Below are 17,461 nucleotides of genomic sequence, written 5' to 3'. Positions count from 1 at the left end.
ATACTGGTGATGATAAATAATCTGGTGTGCCTGTACCACAGAGTGTATGGAGTTAGGAGAGTATGCCAAGGGGAGGCAGATGTAGCTCAGGTTGCAGGACATAATCATGAATGTTTAAGGCCAGATCAAAGGTCTTGAATTTTACTGTGTATACACTTAGCCTATATTACAAGGCTAGAGTGTGAGCTCTATAAATACAGGGACAATGTCATATTTATTTTAATATCTCCAGAGGCTTCAGAGTAGGTTTTTAAGTATTTGTTAATTAGGTGAGTAGGAGCTCAGCAAATATTTGGTAGATGGATAAATAGTGGTAAATCCTCAATGGATGTAAAGATCTTTTTCATGGTCTTATTAATATTTTTGAAAGATAAGTTGAGCTCTCTAATTTCAAAAATTGGTTAGAGACCTGAGAGTTTGGAGGAAAGGATACCAATTAGGAGGCTCTTACAGAACCATAGGTAAGAGCTTATTAGGGACAGAATTCTGATCATGGCAGTAGGGAAGGAAATAAAAGGTTAGAAAATAATAGTGGTAGACTCCCTACAGATGCATATATTCATTCTGCAAGCCTTTATTGAGTACCTGTTATATTCTGGGCACTGTGCTTGGTCTCTGGATGTAGAGATACATGAATAAAAAACAGTTCCTATGCTCAAAGGATTTATTCTACTGGGAGAGAAAAAATAAAAAATGATTAAATGACAGTAAGATAGGGGAAGGAATACAGTTAAGTACTGATTTTGTATCAAACATTGTGCTAATCATATTGCATATATAATAATATTTAATCCTCACCACCTCATTGGTATTGTTCCCACTTGATTAATGAAGGCAAGTTTCTCTCCAACCTTTGCTGGGCCGAGAGCAGGAGTACAAATAGAGGCCCACCTACCATAAGTCAAAATATTTAAAAGTTATAAATTAGACTCATAAACTGATAAAGACTACTTTATTTTCTTTCCTTGATACATATACTTTGATAACAATCTGGAAGGCGAGGTTTGAATTCAGAATTTTCCGACTCTTCATCCATCCCTAGCCTGTGGTATCCCCACCCACTTCTCATCTGTGGCTCCACTTCATACCTTGGACAGGCTTCATGGACAGAAGCCTGTAGGTCCAACCTCTGTTCACAGCTTCCACAAATAGCCAGCCTTTGGCCACCTCTCTGTCCCGAGGTATACACATTTATCAGGAGGTGTATACCTTCTCTTCTCTTCTCTACCCCACCAAAGAGAACATGCAGGCCCTGGAAGTTGTCTTAGGAGCCTTTGGGCTCAGAATTTCAGAGTCTTGGGTACCTGGGATGTAGTCTGGAAGAAACATGGGCTCTGGGTAAGGGGTACAGCCGGAGGGGGGTCACAGAGCCTTCAGCTCAAGCTACTGTGCCTTAGTCTAAAAGCAGTTATGGATGAGGAAGCAGGTTAAGTAACATACGTAAGCGTACACAGGTAGAAAGTGCTGGAGTCAGAATTGCACAGTGAGACGGAGTAGTACCTCAATCAATGAGGGCAAACCAACTGAAACATGAGGATTGATTAATGAATTGCTTGGGAGGGAGGGATCAAGGCTATCAGGGAGATCTTTCTAGGAAGATTGTTGTTTAAAGTTGTGAAGGAGCAGGGCAGGGACAGGGCCAGAGGTAGAGGAGAACATTGCCTGTAGCCCTTGTCCTGCACCCAGAGGCTGAAGGGGTGGCGATCAATTTGGAGAGATTAGAGCAGTGCTTGTGGGGTACAGAGGAGGAATGAAGACTGAAGAGTTAAGTGGTGGTTATCCAAAAGGGACAGGAGAGATACATAATCACATTTAGGTATAAGGGCTAAGGGAGAACAAGAGAGCAAAAATGACTCAAAAGTTTCTTCCCTGAATGACTAGGGAGTTGGTGAGTCATTTACAAAAATAGAGACCAGAAGGAGCCTGAGGATACTGGGCTTTTAAAGTCAGTATTATGGGTTGATAATGAGAATACTGGTAAAGCGAGAGAGAAAACAAGTATACAGAGTCTTGGAGCTATATCGAAGGAGTGCACGGAAGAGAGGACTGCCAGAAACAAAACAAACACTCACAAAAAACTGAGCAGCAAAAGTTTCTGTGGGACAAGAAGCCTGATCTGCTTAGTGTCATCAATGCGATGGTAGACCCAAGTTTGAGTGTGAGGCCATTAAGTACAACATACAAAGAAGGGAAACCCCTGGATTTAGCAATCAGAAGTTACATCCGTAGGGATGGGAAACCATTTGCAAGCATTTGAAGATACATAATAAGGAAGTAGAGGAGGTGAATATAGATAGTTTTAAAAAAAATTAAGCCTGGCTTCAAGAAAATGAGATTAGAGATTTGTTTGATGGGAAAGTAGGATCTGGGAAAAAAATTGACTACTACTTCTTCCTTCTTCCTTCCTTCCTATTTTTTCTTCTTCTTTCTTATTTCTTCTTATTATTATGTATAAGAATATTTGTAACATCCCTGGCTGAAAGGATGCAGTGAAATAGGAAAGACTAAGGATATGATTACTTTGATAAGATACACCCACCCCTTGCCTCTACTCTGCTTCGTTAGAGGAGTAAAGAGCAGATCCCACCACTATCCAGCTGAAGACCAGCTGTCCTCAGTAAAGGTAACCCTGTTTATGACAATCATCACATGAAGCTACGGCTTCCAGGTCACCCTTATCAGGTGATTCTCACCTCCACAGCTTCAGGCCTCTTTTATCAGTAAGTCCTCCTCCGCCCTAGCCTGGCCTTGTCCTCCTTCTCTCCATTATTTTTCTTCATAGCACTTATTACTATCTGACATATATTCACTTATTTTTATTATGGTTGTTTTGACCCTGATAAAATGGCAGCTACAGTTCTTAGAACAGTGTCTGGCACATCGCAGGGACACAGCACATGCGTGTGGAATGATGCACGTGCAGCAAGGAGGAAGGGACGGTTGATGGGGCAGGAGTCCAAAGCAGGGTTTGGCAGACTTTTCCTTTAACCACTCAGATGGTAAATATGTCACGTTTTGCTGGCCACAAGCAGTCCGTGTCCCATATTATTCTTTGTTGTTTTTGAAATAATCCTTTAAAATATGTAAAAGCCATTCTTAGCTGACAGGCCACACATAAACCAGCTGCAAACCTGACCGCTGCTTGCCAGTCACTGTGAAAGTCAAGGAAACAAGATTTAGAGCACAGATGAAGATGTTGGGTGAAAAAGAAAATGTATACATCCTCCTCTGGACTGTAAGTGAGAAAACAGATGAAATATGAAGAATAGACAAAGGAAGGAGTCCATGTCAGTGGCGTCAGCCTCCTAGTGAGGAGAAAGTGAAGTCTACAATTAAGTGTTAAACACTTGAAAAGGGAGGAAATTTTGAAAGAATGGGATGGCTAATCACATAGAGAGGAATAAGAAAACTGATACACAACATAAGATTCAGCAGAAGTTGGAGAACATGAATCTGTGTGCTAGAAGACTAGAGAAAATGTCGATCCTGAGAATTTTAACTTGTGAGCTTAAAGCAGTGCTGCACAAAATTCTGCACATGGTTGGCCTGGCGTACCAGTTCAGAATAATTTGGTGCTTCTCATACTATTTTTGATAAAATTGCTTCTAGAAACAACAAAGAAGTATGAACTAACTTGTAAATGATAACATCAACAATTAACATTTGTTTATGAATAAATAATAGCCTAAGCGATTTAAATAAATAGTGTAGGCCCTAAGCTATTTATTAATGGCTAAGCTACAACTGTTATCTCATTTAATCATATTACGTGAGTTCTAGTGTTATCTCTGATTTACAGATGAGGAAACTAAAGCTTAGAGAAGTTAAGAGACTTACGCAAAGACACACACACACATACACACACACACACACATACACACACACACAAACACTCTTAAGTGACAGAACCAGATGAACACAACCGAGTCTGTCTGACATCCAGTCCATGCCCTTATCGCAATAGGGTGCTGATAATGCATTGATATCAATATGAAAGGAGTTTCTACTGATAGTTCTAGTCTTCACACTGTCATGTTCAGCATTTTTATATTGCTTTTGATGAGGACATGTATACTTATCAAATTTTTCAGTTTTGTAGAATCAAGAAAACTAGAGAATGCATTAGATAACCGAATAAGAATTCAGGATTATTATCTCTAACTGGAGTGGTTCACCAAAGAAGAAATGTAATAGAGATAAAATTATAACCCTTTACTGAGGTCCGGGAACAACTGTCCAAGTACACTGTCTTAGCTGTTGGGTGTATAGGGAGGAAAAATGATTAGAGATTTTAGTCACCTCACTTTAAGGATTGCACTGAACTGTAACTTGTTCAGAAGAAAATAAAATAGGGAAGCTGTTCAAGACCACCTTATCTAAGGAAAAATTAAAGAAACTCATAAAGTCTTGGAGCAAGAAATCGTGATGGTGATGGGGCAGGAGACAGAGTAGTGTCTTCAAATATTTCTGAACGTTTTCACATAGAAGATAAATTAGATTTCTTCCGTGTGACCTTTGTGGTCAGAACTAAGAATAATAAGTAGAAATTTCAGGGAGCCAGAGTTTGGCTCACTCTGAGAAAATAGCTCCTTCCAAATTAAACCCATTCAAAATTGTGATGAGTTGCATTGGTAATTAATGCTTCGGCTATTGCTGGACATGTTTTAAACTGCGACTGAACTATCATTTATTATAACTCACTCTGTATGACCTCTAAAGCCCCTGCCAGCACAAAAGTTTTGCCTATGAACATGTCAGATGAATAAAGCATTTCTATATTATTTTTCAAAAATGTAACTTAGCAGCTTTCTTCTGTGCTGTGTTTGCAACCTGATTTAGTAGTGTTAGCTATATGGTGGTATATATTACAAAACTTCTGTTTTGAACTAAGCTGTACAAATTCAAATTTTTTACTTGGAATGTGAGAAGATGTTTAGCACACCAAGTTAGGCTTCGAGTATTTTTTGAAAAGGATGTGTACTTTACTTCTGTATAATTATTGCCAAAGATTATACTGAATTTGTATCATATTTCTGCCAATATTTCTTCTAAAGCCATATCCCATGATTTTCAGTTAGTTTACTTAACACCCATAGTGTTTTCTGTAAAGCAAATGTTTTCAAGAAGTGCCTTGAAAAGCTCACTTATCTTTTAGCATATTTGATTCTAATATACACAGTGAAGTTGTTTCAGGAGGGACATAATCTATTGACTTTCTGAGACCATTATAATTAGTTCTTAAACTTAATTCTGTGATCTGTCTTGTTATGTTTTTGCCCTGTTGTTTTGTGTGTGTGTATATGTATATGTCTGTGTATGTATATGTATGTGTACGTATGCGTATGTGTATATATACACACATACATATACACATATATATACACATATACAGTTTTGATTTCTCAATATTATCAATAGAATATTAACTGGATATATGTTTTAAAGGCTCTAGTTTACTTTTCCGAAGGTATCAAAAATTTTTTTTATTGTTTACTATCACTAAGTCTTTCTGACATTTATGGACAAAGTTGAAGCAAAAAATAGAAAACCTTTATAGTTTCAGTTTTAATCCTTTAAAGCTTACCTAATAATCAGTAGGCCTACTACTTATTGAAAAAGAAATACTTTTTTTTTTTTTAGGTGTTATCCCTTTTCATGGATTTTCAATGTATGGTAAGTTGGGCTTTAAAAACATCATAATGTACACCATAAAAACATACAGTGTTATCTGTCAATTTAAAAAATAATGACTGACAGATATAATTATTTTACTATAATAAGACTATAAAGGAAAGAATAAAGTGAAATACATGCTGGTTTCCCATAGGGGCTTAATTTTTAAAAATTACTGTTTTTATTACACGTTAAGGAAATCACCCACAAGTTATTATGAACATTTTAAAATGTTGAGTTTAGTAGGCCAGGTGTGTTGGCTCATGCTTGTAATCCCAGCATTTTGGGAGGCCTAGATGAGAGGATCACTTGAGGCCAGGAGTTCAAGACCAGCCTGGTCAACATAGCGAGACCCTATCTAAAAAATAAAATAAAATGTTGAGTTTAGTATTTTTATATGTCCAATTTAAAAATGTTAAAAATAAGAGGTCACCGTAATTGGTTAGGTGGTGATTGCTTGACAGATTAGAATTAGAGTATACTGTGAAAATGGTCCTGTGGTTTACCATTTTTTAGTCCAATGGAAACTAGAGATACACATTAATATTTAGCTCTAGTAGGTGTAAAATCAGATTGCTTAAATTCCTAAAGTAATTCTCTTAAGAGTTTTTTAAAAATAATAGGCTAAGGAAGGGACAACACTGAGTTTGAGCTCATGATTTCTCCAGGCTACTGATATGCACAGCAACAATTACATCAGAGCATTCAGTTACCTGAGGTGCATGTGGGAGATGCATGTGCAGGCTTGAGAGCTCTGAGTGCCTCCAAGGCCTCATGTGTCATTAAATGAGGAATGCAAGAAGCTTATGAAGATTAGCAAAAGCAAGAACTCTCTACACCTTAATGCCACTTAATTTTTAAGTTTTTAAGTGTTACATATAAACTTATTAAAGATTGTTGTCCCCTTTATTTCTACCCCTACCTTTAGAATGAACAGAAATACATTAATGTTTCACCTTTGTACCAAGAATCTTCAGTAAACATTTTTCTTTGTAAACATCAGTGTTCAACATCAGATGGTCATGGTGAATGACATAACACTATCATTCAATGAAAAAGAGTCAAAGTACCTAGGGACTTTATGCTGTACTTGGTGTTAGTGACAGGCTTGAATTATAGGGTACTCAGCTTTATTCTCTTGGGCAACCACAATTTCATAACATAATACGTAATGTTATAGTGACCTCACAGCATATTTCTCTTATAAATGTGAGGAATTTAAAATAGAAAACCAAAAAAGATTAATAATATAAACTTTTACATCTAATAATAAAAATGTTCACCTTTTTATCTTTCTACTTTAGTAGTTCCAACTACAAAAATTTTTCAAGTAAATCATTTTTGGAAGTTGTACTTGAATGATTTGGAGGATACTTGATGTCATGAAAGTTTAAATCTTTTAGAAAGATCTTCTGGTGTTTAAAATATATCATTGACTCAGCCTCTGCCTATTCACATTTATGATCATTTAAATAGGCTACAGTTTATACACCCAAGGGGAAAGCATTTGCTGACAATGATGCAAAATGTTTGATATAGAATTTATTTATACTATTTTAGAAAACTATTTTCAGCATCCACAAAAACTTTACCAGCAACCACTTATTTAGAACCAGTATACAAAAATAATCACAAATCATCCCTAAGGAACTCTAGTTAGTACTTTGCCATTTCAGTTTTAGTTACTATATTTCTTTAAAATTATAATACTTACCTCTTTTAAACATTGATACAGATCTTTAGTGATAGGCTGTCATTAAAAAGGAAACCAAAAAGATAGTAATTTATTTAAAAATTTACTCAGAATTCTTCTGTAATTTTAAATACCTTCTGCTCTTCTATTTATGCAGATTAATGAAGTTTTATTGTAGGTGTATAGTATATTATGGTGTCATAAATTCCTACAGTGTAGTCTTTAATTGGTTTAAAAGATAATTAGCTAAATTTATTTTTATGGAAGAACCAAATAGGGAAGGATGTTTAAAATTAAAAATTAAGTCATGTAGAATCTTTTTTACATATAATCTATAATGGACTAAAGCTTTTCCATTTCATAGCTATATGAAGGAATTCAACATAAACAACTGTGGCATCTTGAATAAAAACTAATTGTAAATTTCTTTTATATTGTGTATATTCATATAAAAGTGCTTATTTTAAGATTCTCTTTTCATTTCTTCACTGGAAATTTTTATTAATAATTACTGAATCCATAACATCTTCAGATTCAGGTTATAGGTTTTCACATATCAATATTTAAAAATTGGAGGAAAAAATTTGCATCATTTTTTTAAAATAAAGAAGTTCCAAACCTTCATCTTAGATTTATAATAATAGCATATATATTTGTACCACACTGTTGTTTCTTAGGTTGTTATTGCAATGAGAGCATGAGTTACTATTTGTAAATACATGAAATATCCTAATTTGGGCTATTTTTATAAGTAGCAATTTATTTAATAATAAAATAAGTTTTAAAATTTGTCTTGAAATAGACATACCTGTCTTTTTAAAATTTTTATATATAATATACATTGTATATACATTTTTCTATATATATACAAGTATTTATTTTTATATGAATTTAGATATTTACCCCCAAAAGTGATTTCTCTTTTGCCTTCAGAAAAAATAAAAATTCTCACTTGCAATGCTAATTTTTAATGACTTATTTATCAGTAATACTGTGCATTGCCCTTTATCCCAGAAAATTGAACTTTTGTGTTTGAAAGAATTTAAAATATTTTACTGTTTTTCCTTTTACTTTGTCAAAAAGAAGAGAGCTCAACTGGCCCACTGATTTCCTTGCTTACTTAGTGCTTACTGCCCTCAGAGCATTACCAACAGGTTACAGAGCCCCAGAAATTCTTACTTGTCCAATACATATTGTTTGAAATTACCCTGTAAGGCATTTTTTATTAAAATTAATATTTAAGTAATGCAGTTGTACCTATCCGCATTATAAATTTGTTTCTATGCTGCCTAAAATACTTGAGGCTTGAAAAGATGGAAAGCATGACCACCTTTGTCAGTGTAGAATAATCACATGCTCAGGTAGGTCTCCAGTCGAAGATTAGGACTTTCTGACATTCAGCTGTGGGATGTCTGGTTGTGTTGACCCAGCTGTGCTTAATTGCTACAGACTGGGGGCAATCAATTCAACATTCATTAGAGAAATAAATCCTTTCTGCCTACAGATTGTTTTCAGTTGATGAATATATATGGGGATGTAGCGATAAAGACCAGTAGTGTACAGCTATTACTCAAAAATCTTTATTTTCAAATTGAATTAATTGAAGACCATGATTCTAAAAGTCGTAAATCATCTATTTTACTTACCTGACTTCCAAAATTAAAAATTTTGAAATGTGGCCTGAATCCTTTGTGAGAGAAAGTGAACATAAGCTGCCTGGTTGTTACTTTCTTATTACTTCAATTTAAAAAAGGAGAGATTTGATTTATGTAGTTTTTATAAGTTATGTGGAATTTTTCATATTTCTGTATAATTCCATAATGTCATTCTTAGCCATCTGTTAAATTGGGATTATAATAGTTTGTAATATACTCCTTTCTTTATAATATTTAATGGCTGTTTGAACTTTACAAGTGCATATATTCCCCTCTCAAAATGAAAAAAAGTAGTATGATTTTAAACTTGTCTATGAGTGTATATGATTACTATAAAATAGTGATTTATAATGTCATATTTTATAAATTTATCTTAAAATTTTAGTAGTTCTGCAGTATTATAAATTATTTTTTTCTTTCAGTTGCACCACTTTGTTTTCTATACCATGAACCTTCCAAATTGTATCAGATATTCCGTGAGATGTATGTGCGTTTTTTCTTCAGACTTCATTCCATCTCTTCTCATCCTTCTGTAAGTTCATAAGAAAAACTGGATCAAGTTAGGTTGGACTGTAATCTGTTCTTTCTTTCCGTTAAGAAAAAGTCTTCTACTCAGATTCTAATGCAACACATTTTAATTTGTGATGTCAACCAATGTGTTTTTATTGCAAAAATGACAAGATGAAATTGATATTTAACTATTTTGGTAATAATTTAAATGGAAAAAGTCTCTTGTCAACTACATTTAAATGATTTTTTTTTTACATATTACAAGAATTAGAATGTCTGTATTATTATTCTTAACAAAGATGCCTACCTTCTTTTCTGATCTCTTATCTACGAGATGAAATAAATAATATATTATCTCTAGTGCTGTAGAAAAGTCTACAAAGCACTCAGTGTAGTTAGTGCTTGGCTCCCAGCAGGTGTTCTGTAAATAAATGGCTGTTGTTGTTATAATTATTATCATCATTCTTTGTTAATGAAAATCAAACGTTGAATTGTCACTTGTTTGCCAATTTCATATTTGGCTAATTATCAGTTATAAAAGTACATATTTTCTTTGTATTCAATAAAATAATCCTTTGGCCTACAACCATAAGAATCAAGGAAAAGCATATATATAGGAGTTGAACATTTTAATCTGTTTTATTTTGGCTGTTCCTTTATCATATCGTTTTTTTTCCTTTCCCATAAACCTGACTAAGAGCAGTATTTATTTTATTTCAGTTATGCTTTTTTTCCCCCTTTGGACCTGCTGTGGGTAACATGACTGCTACTCCAGGTGAAACATTCAATTGGAATATATGTCAGGGCTACTAAATTTCCCCAAAGAGGCAACTGTATTATTGCTATTAAATTAAATAGCTGTTCTTTATCCCCCCATTGTAAGGTTATGTATTCCTATTTCACCTTCCTCCATCTCCAGTTTTGCTCTCATACATTGCTAGTGAAAGTTGGCAAATCACAGAATTCCAGGATGTCACAGATAAACAAATGAAGCAACACCAGTTATCTTGGGTTTCTTATCTCTAAGAGAACTTGATTTTGTTCTTATCTTACCTTAATATTTAATCTGGAATAATCAGAAATATGACCAATAATTAAGATCAGTAATTCTTTTCTAATACTCATTCTAAGTATCGTATTTTTACTCTCATATTCTATGCCATTTTATGCTTCAGAGTTTAAAAAAACTGGCTGCATAGTACATACCCATGGTGTTCTCCCTGTGCAGAGCACTGAAGCCTGGCACTGGGCAACTCTGGGTATTTCTTCTTTATCTCTGTGCTGGTGGCCCTGGGTATCCTTTTTCAGTGAATTGATTGAGTCAGTCCTGCCCCTGTCCTTTTTTTTGTGATTCAGTGGAGTGAAAACTTACAGGCAGTCACCTCCTTTTTTGGCTTGCAGCCAGACTGAATTATTTGGAACCATGACAGTCTTTTTTTCTTTAGAAATGCAAAAAGAGGATTAAAAATTCCTTACAAAGATCAACTCTGAGGAATGCTAAGCTGCAAGAAAGACTTTATTCAGAGTTGTCAAATAATAAATGTACTTGAAAAACCATCTGCTTAAATTGATTAAGTTTTGTACTTCACAAATAATGCCCTTTTAAAAACAATAGATTTTAGTTTTAAAAAAATATGTGTATACTAAGTAATCAAACATTCTTGTTCAATAATTTCCTGATGCAAATTTCAAGCAGCTAGCTGCTAGTCTTTTCCTGGGGGTAGATTTCAAAGAAAGAGTGAGAAAAGCAGGCGATGTTTTCCCTAGTGAGTGAGGCTGGAGGGGAAGGGACATATGGAGGGAGAATGAAGGTGGCTATATAGCACTAGGGAAATAACTGGAAACTGGAATGCATTCAGATAAAAACTAATTTTGCTGAGGTTAAGTAATAATACGTGGCTTGGAAAGTGGCGAGTTTTCTGTAAGGTGATGTTTTCCTTGGACTCTCCACATATTACATACTGGTTTATGTGGGGAGCATATTGTGTGAAAAGGGAGGCTCCTTAGCATATCTGTATGTGTGAGTATAAATAAAGAGAAATAAAGTTTATGTTTAAACACAATGTTAGAGAGCCATTAATACATTTCCTGTTTTTGACTCTTAAACAGTATAAAGAATATTTATGTTGATAGCCTTTCTCATTTTCCATTTGAATAATTTGTTGGCATAGTTAATTTTTAAATATTAAAATATCTATTTCTCTTATGATTCATTATTATATCCAGGGTATTGTGTCACTCTGTCTGCTGTTTGAAACTCTTCTTCAAACTTACCTTCCCCAACTCTTTTATCATCTACGAGAAATTGGGGCTCAACCGTGAGTACTTTTCTCTCCTAATTGAAGAATAGATAGTTTCACAGAAAGCTCTTTTTTCTTCATTGTAGAGCACTTGCAAAGATGTAATTTTTCAGAGAAATTAAGCTAACAATTTTCCTAATAAAACTATAATTATCAAGTAGTAAATTGTAATGACATTGTGCCAAAAATTCTTGAAAGAATTACCAAAATCCTAACAAAGTCTTCTTTACTAGGATTTTTGTGTCTGGTACAAGAGTCACCAAAATAAACCAATTTCTATTCGTAATGAAAGGTGTCAGCCAAAACTGAAGCAAACATTTGTGGAAACAAATAATACCTGAAAAATGTGATCATACCAAACTTAAGTCAGTATAGGCCACAGTTATCAGAGAATTACCTAAGAAAACTATAGAAGTTCAAGTTGGCTGTCTTTTGTTAAAGGAAAGCAAATCAGGTACCTATTAATGGTTGTACACTGTGATTTCTCCTTCCTAAAATTTGAATTTTGTTCATTGGTCGCAGTATGAGTTATAAGTGAATATGTATAGTATCTCTGGACTTCAAGATTATTGGTTTTCTCTCTCTCTCTTTTAAAATAACAGTGTCTAAAGCAAGAGAAATTTCCAAATGATTTATCAATGTTTTCTTCCTGTCTTATCTGTGCAGCTATTTTCTCCTATTAAAGAGGGTATATTTGAAAAAAGTATTAACTCCTTGAGGCCACAAAAGAAGTTAGTGGGAAATAGAATAGTATAGTATTTGTCTTCTCCACTCTTGAATCCATAGCAAATAGATAGCTGAGGGGGTGGAAATTTAATCCAGATTCAAATTCCATTTCTGTTAAGCTTTGTAATCCTGGTGAAGTTTTTTAATTTATCAAAGCCTCAATTTCTTTATGTTAAGATAATTCAGTTTATTTATCTTAAAAATCAAGAGAATTAGTACCTTGCAGAGTTGTTTAAAGATTGAATGATTATAAAGATGGAGATAGCAATCAAGATGGAGATAGAGATAGATAGGTATATAATCTCATTTTTATAAAGTACCATTGAATTTCAGCCATCTTAGAGATGGCCTTTATAAAATAATACCTCATATCATCCATTGATAATACTGAGCGGATACCCTTTCCTTTGTAGCCATTAAAAAATAAAATTCTATTCATGATTCAGAAGCATTTTATATAAGCATAAGACTTTCATTCTTAAACTTGTAGTAAATTGACTTCTTTATGCTATTGTGAAATGAACATTGGAGTATAAGTAGGGTTTTCTTTACTAGGATGAAGACATTTAGTTCATTACTAGAAACTAAAATGATATTTTTTCTAGCCTATTTATATACTTTACATATTAAAAGAAATAAATTTATTTCAATGACATGATAAACATTAAAATTCCTATGTAGGAAAATTGTAAAAATTCTAATTGTCAAGGTAGAAATCATTTTTTTAAAAACTGAAGCTTTTGGAAGCTTTTTAACTTTGAATTTGATTTCTTTAATAGATACAGGACTACTTGGGTTATCTATTTCTTTTTGAATAAGCTTCAGTAGTTTATGTCTTTTACTAGGTTATCATATTTATAAACAAAGTTATTCATACTATTCTCTATGCTTAGCCTTTTTAATATTTCTAGGGTTAGTAGTGACATCATTTTTGTCATTCCTGATATTAGTAATTGTAATCTCCCATTTTTTCTTGATTATTCTGGCTACAGGTTTATCAATTTTATTCGTCTTTGAAAGAATCAGTTTTTTGTTCCGTTGATTCTTTTGCTCTGTTGTTTTTCTGCTTCGATTTATTTCTACTCATATGTATTATTTTCTTCTTTTTGCTTGCATTAGATTTATTTTGCTCTTGTCTTTCTGCTTGTTTAAGGTGGAAGTTAGATCATTGATTTGGGGATCTTTCTTTTTTTTCTAATATAAGCATTAATGTTACAGATTTCCCTCAAATTACCTCTTTACCTCCACCCAACAAATTTTGATATGTTATATTTTCATTTTTATATAATTAGAAATGTTTTGTAATTTCTCCTGTGGTTTCCTCTTTGAATATGGGTTATGTAAAAGTATGTTGTTTAATTTCTAAATATTTGGAAAGATATCTTTCTTCATTTATTTCTGTTTTAATTCTGTTGCAGTTAGACAACATGCTTCATATGATTTCAGTTGTTTTAAATGTGTTGAAGTTTGTTTTTGGATCCAGAACATGATCTGTCTTGGTCCATGTGCACCTGAAAAAACTTTGTATTCTGCAAGTATTGGGCAGAATGTCATATAAATGTCAAGGAAATCAAGTTTGTTAATAATGATGTTCAAACCTTGTATAAACTTACTAATTTTCTGTCTACTTTTTCTATTGATTATTGAAAGAGGAATGTGAAAGGCTCTAATTATAATTGTGGATTTTGTCTCTGTCTTCCTTTAGTGCTGTATTTGTTTTTTTCTTCATGTATTTTGATGCTTTGTTTTTAGGAGAATTGATCACTTTATTTTTATATAATGTCCTGTTTTATTCCTAGTAATAAATCTACTATGTCTGATATTAATATAACCATTCCAGCTTTTTTAAAATTATAATTGCATGATACATTCTTTTCTGTTCTTTTACTTAACATATTATCAATATCTTTTTTTAAGTGGGTTTCTTGTTGAAAGTATAGTTGGGTCTTCCTATGTGGCAGTCTGTTTCTTAATTGGTATGTTTATACCATTTATATTTAATATAATTGATATTATTGAATTGAAATCAACTATCTTTCTAAATTTTTTTAGTTGTTCCATGTTCTCTTTATTCCTTTTTTCTAATTCTCTACCTACTTTTGAATTGAACATTTTTTTATTCCATTTTATCTCCACTATTAGATTTTTATACTTTTTAAAGTATGTTTTTGATGGATGCCATGAGGTTTACAATATACTTCTTCTTTTTTTTTTTTTTTTCTTCTTGAGATGGAGTCTTGCTCTGTCGCCCAGGCTGGAGTGCAGTGACGCGATCTCGGCTCACTGCAATCTCACCTCCCTGGTTCAAGCAATTCCCCTGCCTCAGCCTCCCAAGTAGCTGGGATTATAGGTGCATGCCACCATGCGTGGCTAATTTCTTTTTTGTATTTCTAGTAGAGATGGGGTTTCACCATGTTGGCCAGACTGGTCTTGGACTCCTGACCTCAGGCAATCTGCCTGCCTTGGCCTCCCAAAGTGCTGGGATTATAGGTGTGAGCCACTGCACCTAGCCGATATACTTCTTTAATTAATCACATTCTACCTTCAAATAAATTTCAGGCCTAGATGGCTTCACTGGCAAAATCTACCAAGCACTTCAGGAAGAAATGATATCAATCCTTATTTTTCTCTGGCTACTATCAAGATTTTTGTTTTCAGTTGTCACCACTTTGATTATTCTATATCTAGGCATAGATTTCTTTGGATTTATCCTTTTGGGAGTTTGCTAAGCTTGAATTTATAAGTTTATGTCTTTTGACAAATTTGGAAGTTTTGACCCATTATTCCTTTAAATATTTTTTTGTGCACCATACTCATTCTTCTTTTCTTCTGGGATTCCAGTGACACAAATGTTGAAACTTTTGATATAAAAGAAAAAAAGAAGATGAAGAAAAATTAAGTTTATTATTTTCTCACAAGTCCTTGCAGTTCTATTTTTTTTTTTTTCCATAGAGACAGGTTCTTGCTTTGTTGCTCAGGCTGGTCTCAAACTCCTGGCTTTAAGTATTCCTCCTGCCTCAGTCTCCCAAAGCACTGGGATTACAGCCATCACCACACACAGCACTTCACTTTTTCTTAATTCTTTTTCTGTATGGTGTAGATTGAACATTTTCTACTGATCTATAGTCAAATTCTCTGTCTCTTTCCTCCATCATTTTCGTTTTACTATTAGATCCCATCTAGTGAGATGTTTTTGTGTGGTTTTTAGTTCTACAATTTTCATCTGGTTCTTCTTCATACAAAACATATTGAACTGTACACTAATAAGGGTAATTTCTACTATACTGTAGTTTCCCCTTATCTGTGGGAGATACATTTCAAGACCCCCAGTGGATGCCTGAAACTGTGGATAGTACTGAGCCCTATATATACACCATGATGTTTTTCCCTATATATACATAACTATGATAAAGTTCAGTTTATAATTAGGCACAGCAAGAGATTTACAATAACTAATAATAAAATAGAACAATTATAACAATATGCAAGCATCACTACTCTTACTCTTTGGGGCCATTATTAAGTAAAAAATAATAATAATAAGGGTTACTTGAACACAGGCGCTGTGATACCAGGACAGTCAACCTGATAACCAATGCAGCTTCTAAGTGACTAACGTGTGGGTAGCATGTGCAGCATGGATACACTGGACAAAGTGATGATTCATGTCTGGAGTGGGACCGTGTGAGCTTTCACCAGGCTACTCAGAACAGCACACAATTTAAAATTTATGGATTATCTTTGGAATTTTTCATTTAATATTTTTGGACTGTTGGTGACCACAGTTGGCTATGGATAACTGAAACCACAGAAAGTGAAACCATGGGGGACAACTATACATAAATTATAGCACAATAAACTTTATTTCTAAAAAGCTATGCTATGTTATTTCTATATTGGTGGGTGGGGATGTGTGGCACTATTCCTCAAATATGACACTATGAGAATTTGAGTAAAATGAAGCTAGCTGAAGTTAATAATTTTGACTTTAAATTCAAATGTATTTTGTAAGTTATTAAAATTCCAGTGGCCCAAAGTTTCTTTTGTATATATAAAGAGATATTCTAAGACCACCCAAAAAGCTTAATTAGTCAATACTAGTGCCTACATGTACTTTGTTATATTAGAACAATAGTTAGACAGTATTGAGGAATTTCTGAAACTTGAGGATCTTTTTCAGTCTTAAGATAATTAATACAGTGACACCAACCAAGGCAACCTCTGGGTCCTTTTCTGTCTTTTAAGAGAATAGCACAGATGTTTATTGACATAATATGATAATTCCAGCAAGCAGTTTGGCTAGCACCTGTCAGGGACAGTCAAATGATATTAGATGCTAATAGATAATACAGAAATGTGAGGAACTAGTTGATCTCTTAAGGCACCAGGGCCAAAGAGTTCATTTCCTGATTTCAGAGATAAATTGTTATTGTAACATGACCTACTTGTAAGTAGTGAGATCTCATACATCTTGAATTTTTTTAGTGAAATAGAATTTAATTGAATTTTCTGGCTGATCTTTCAGAGTTCTATAACCTCCTAACTAAAATGAAGAGTTTGAAATCAGAAATCTGTTTCTAATGTCTCATAGCTTTAAAACTATTTTTGTCCTTATACTTGTTATTTTATTTTATTCATCCTATATAGCCATTTGACTGAAATGTAGAAAATAATTTATTAAATTGAGAAAATATGAAGGCATTGAACAATCTTTCAAGTATTTTGAATAAAAATTCAAATTATTTTGGATTGCCTGGAATTAAGACTATCAGAAGGTCAGCTCATTGATAGCTAAGTAGTATACACTCTAAAAAACAGAATGTAGAAGTGGGTTTTATAAAGGCTGACCTCTAGAATAAAGGAGGACCCAGCATGTGTAATTCTTCCTCTTAATACTTTGAGAC

General features: G+C 33.6%; 1 protein-coding gene across 3 annotated transcripts in view; it reads left to right on the top strand.

Annotated features, from left to right (window-relative positions):
- Nucleotides 1-17,461, top strand: part of LOC105487814 (TBC1 domain family member 19) — a 160,398-nt gene that overhangs the window by 129,121 nt on the left and 13,816 nt on the right. The window contains exons 16-19 of one of the 3 annotated variants that reach the window (XR_011621410.1): nucleotides 5,641-5,673; nucleotides 9,444-9,553; nucleotides 10,252-10,306; nucleotides 11,758-11,849. Coding sequence is in view for 2 of the 3 variants with exons in the window: in XM_011751428.2 (XP_011749730.1) it covers nucleotides 5,641-5,673; nucleotides 9,444-9,553; nucleotides 11,758-11,849 (235 nt within the window). In the remaining variant the exon portion in view is untranslated. The remainder of the gene's footprint in view (nucleotides 1-5,640; nucleotides 5,674-9,443; nucleotides 9,554-10,251; nucleotides 10,307-11,757; nucleotides 11,850-17,461) is intronic. The other 2 variants (XM_011751428.2, XM_071093768.1) reach the window with 2 other exon arrangements.

The sequence above is a fragment of the Macaca nemestrina genome, chromosome 3, assembly GCF_043159975.1.
Source record: "Macaca nemestrina isolate mMacNem1 chromosome 3, mMacNem.hap1, whole genome shotgun sequence".
In the NCBI taxonomy this organism is placed as follows: domain Eukaryota; kingdom Metazoa; phylum Chordata; class Mammalia; order Primates; family Cercopithecidae; genus Macaca; species Macaca nemestrina.
Note: the sequence above shows the minus strand (reverse complement) of the source record. Positions and strands in the feature narration are given on the sequence as shown.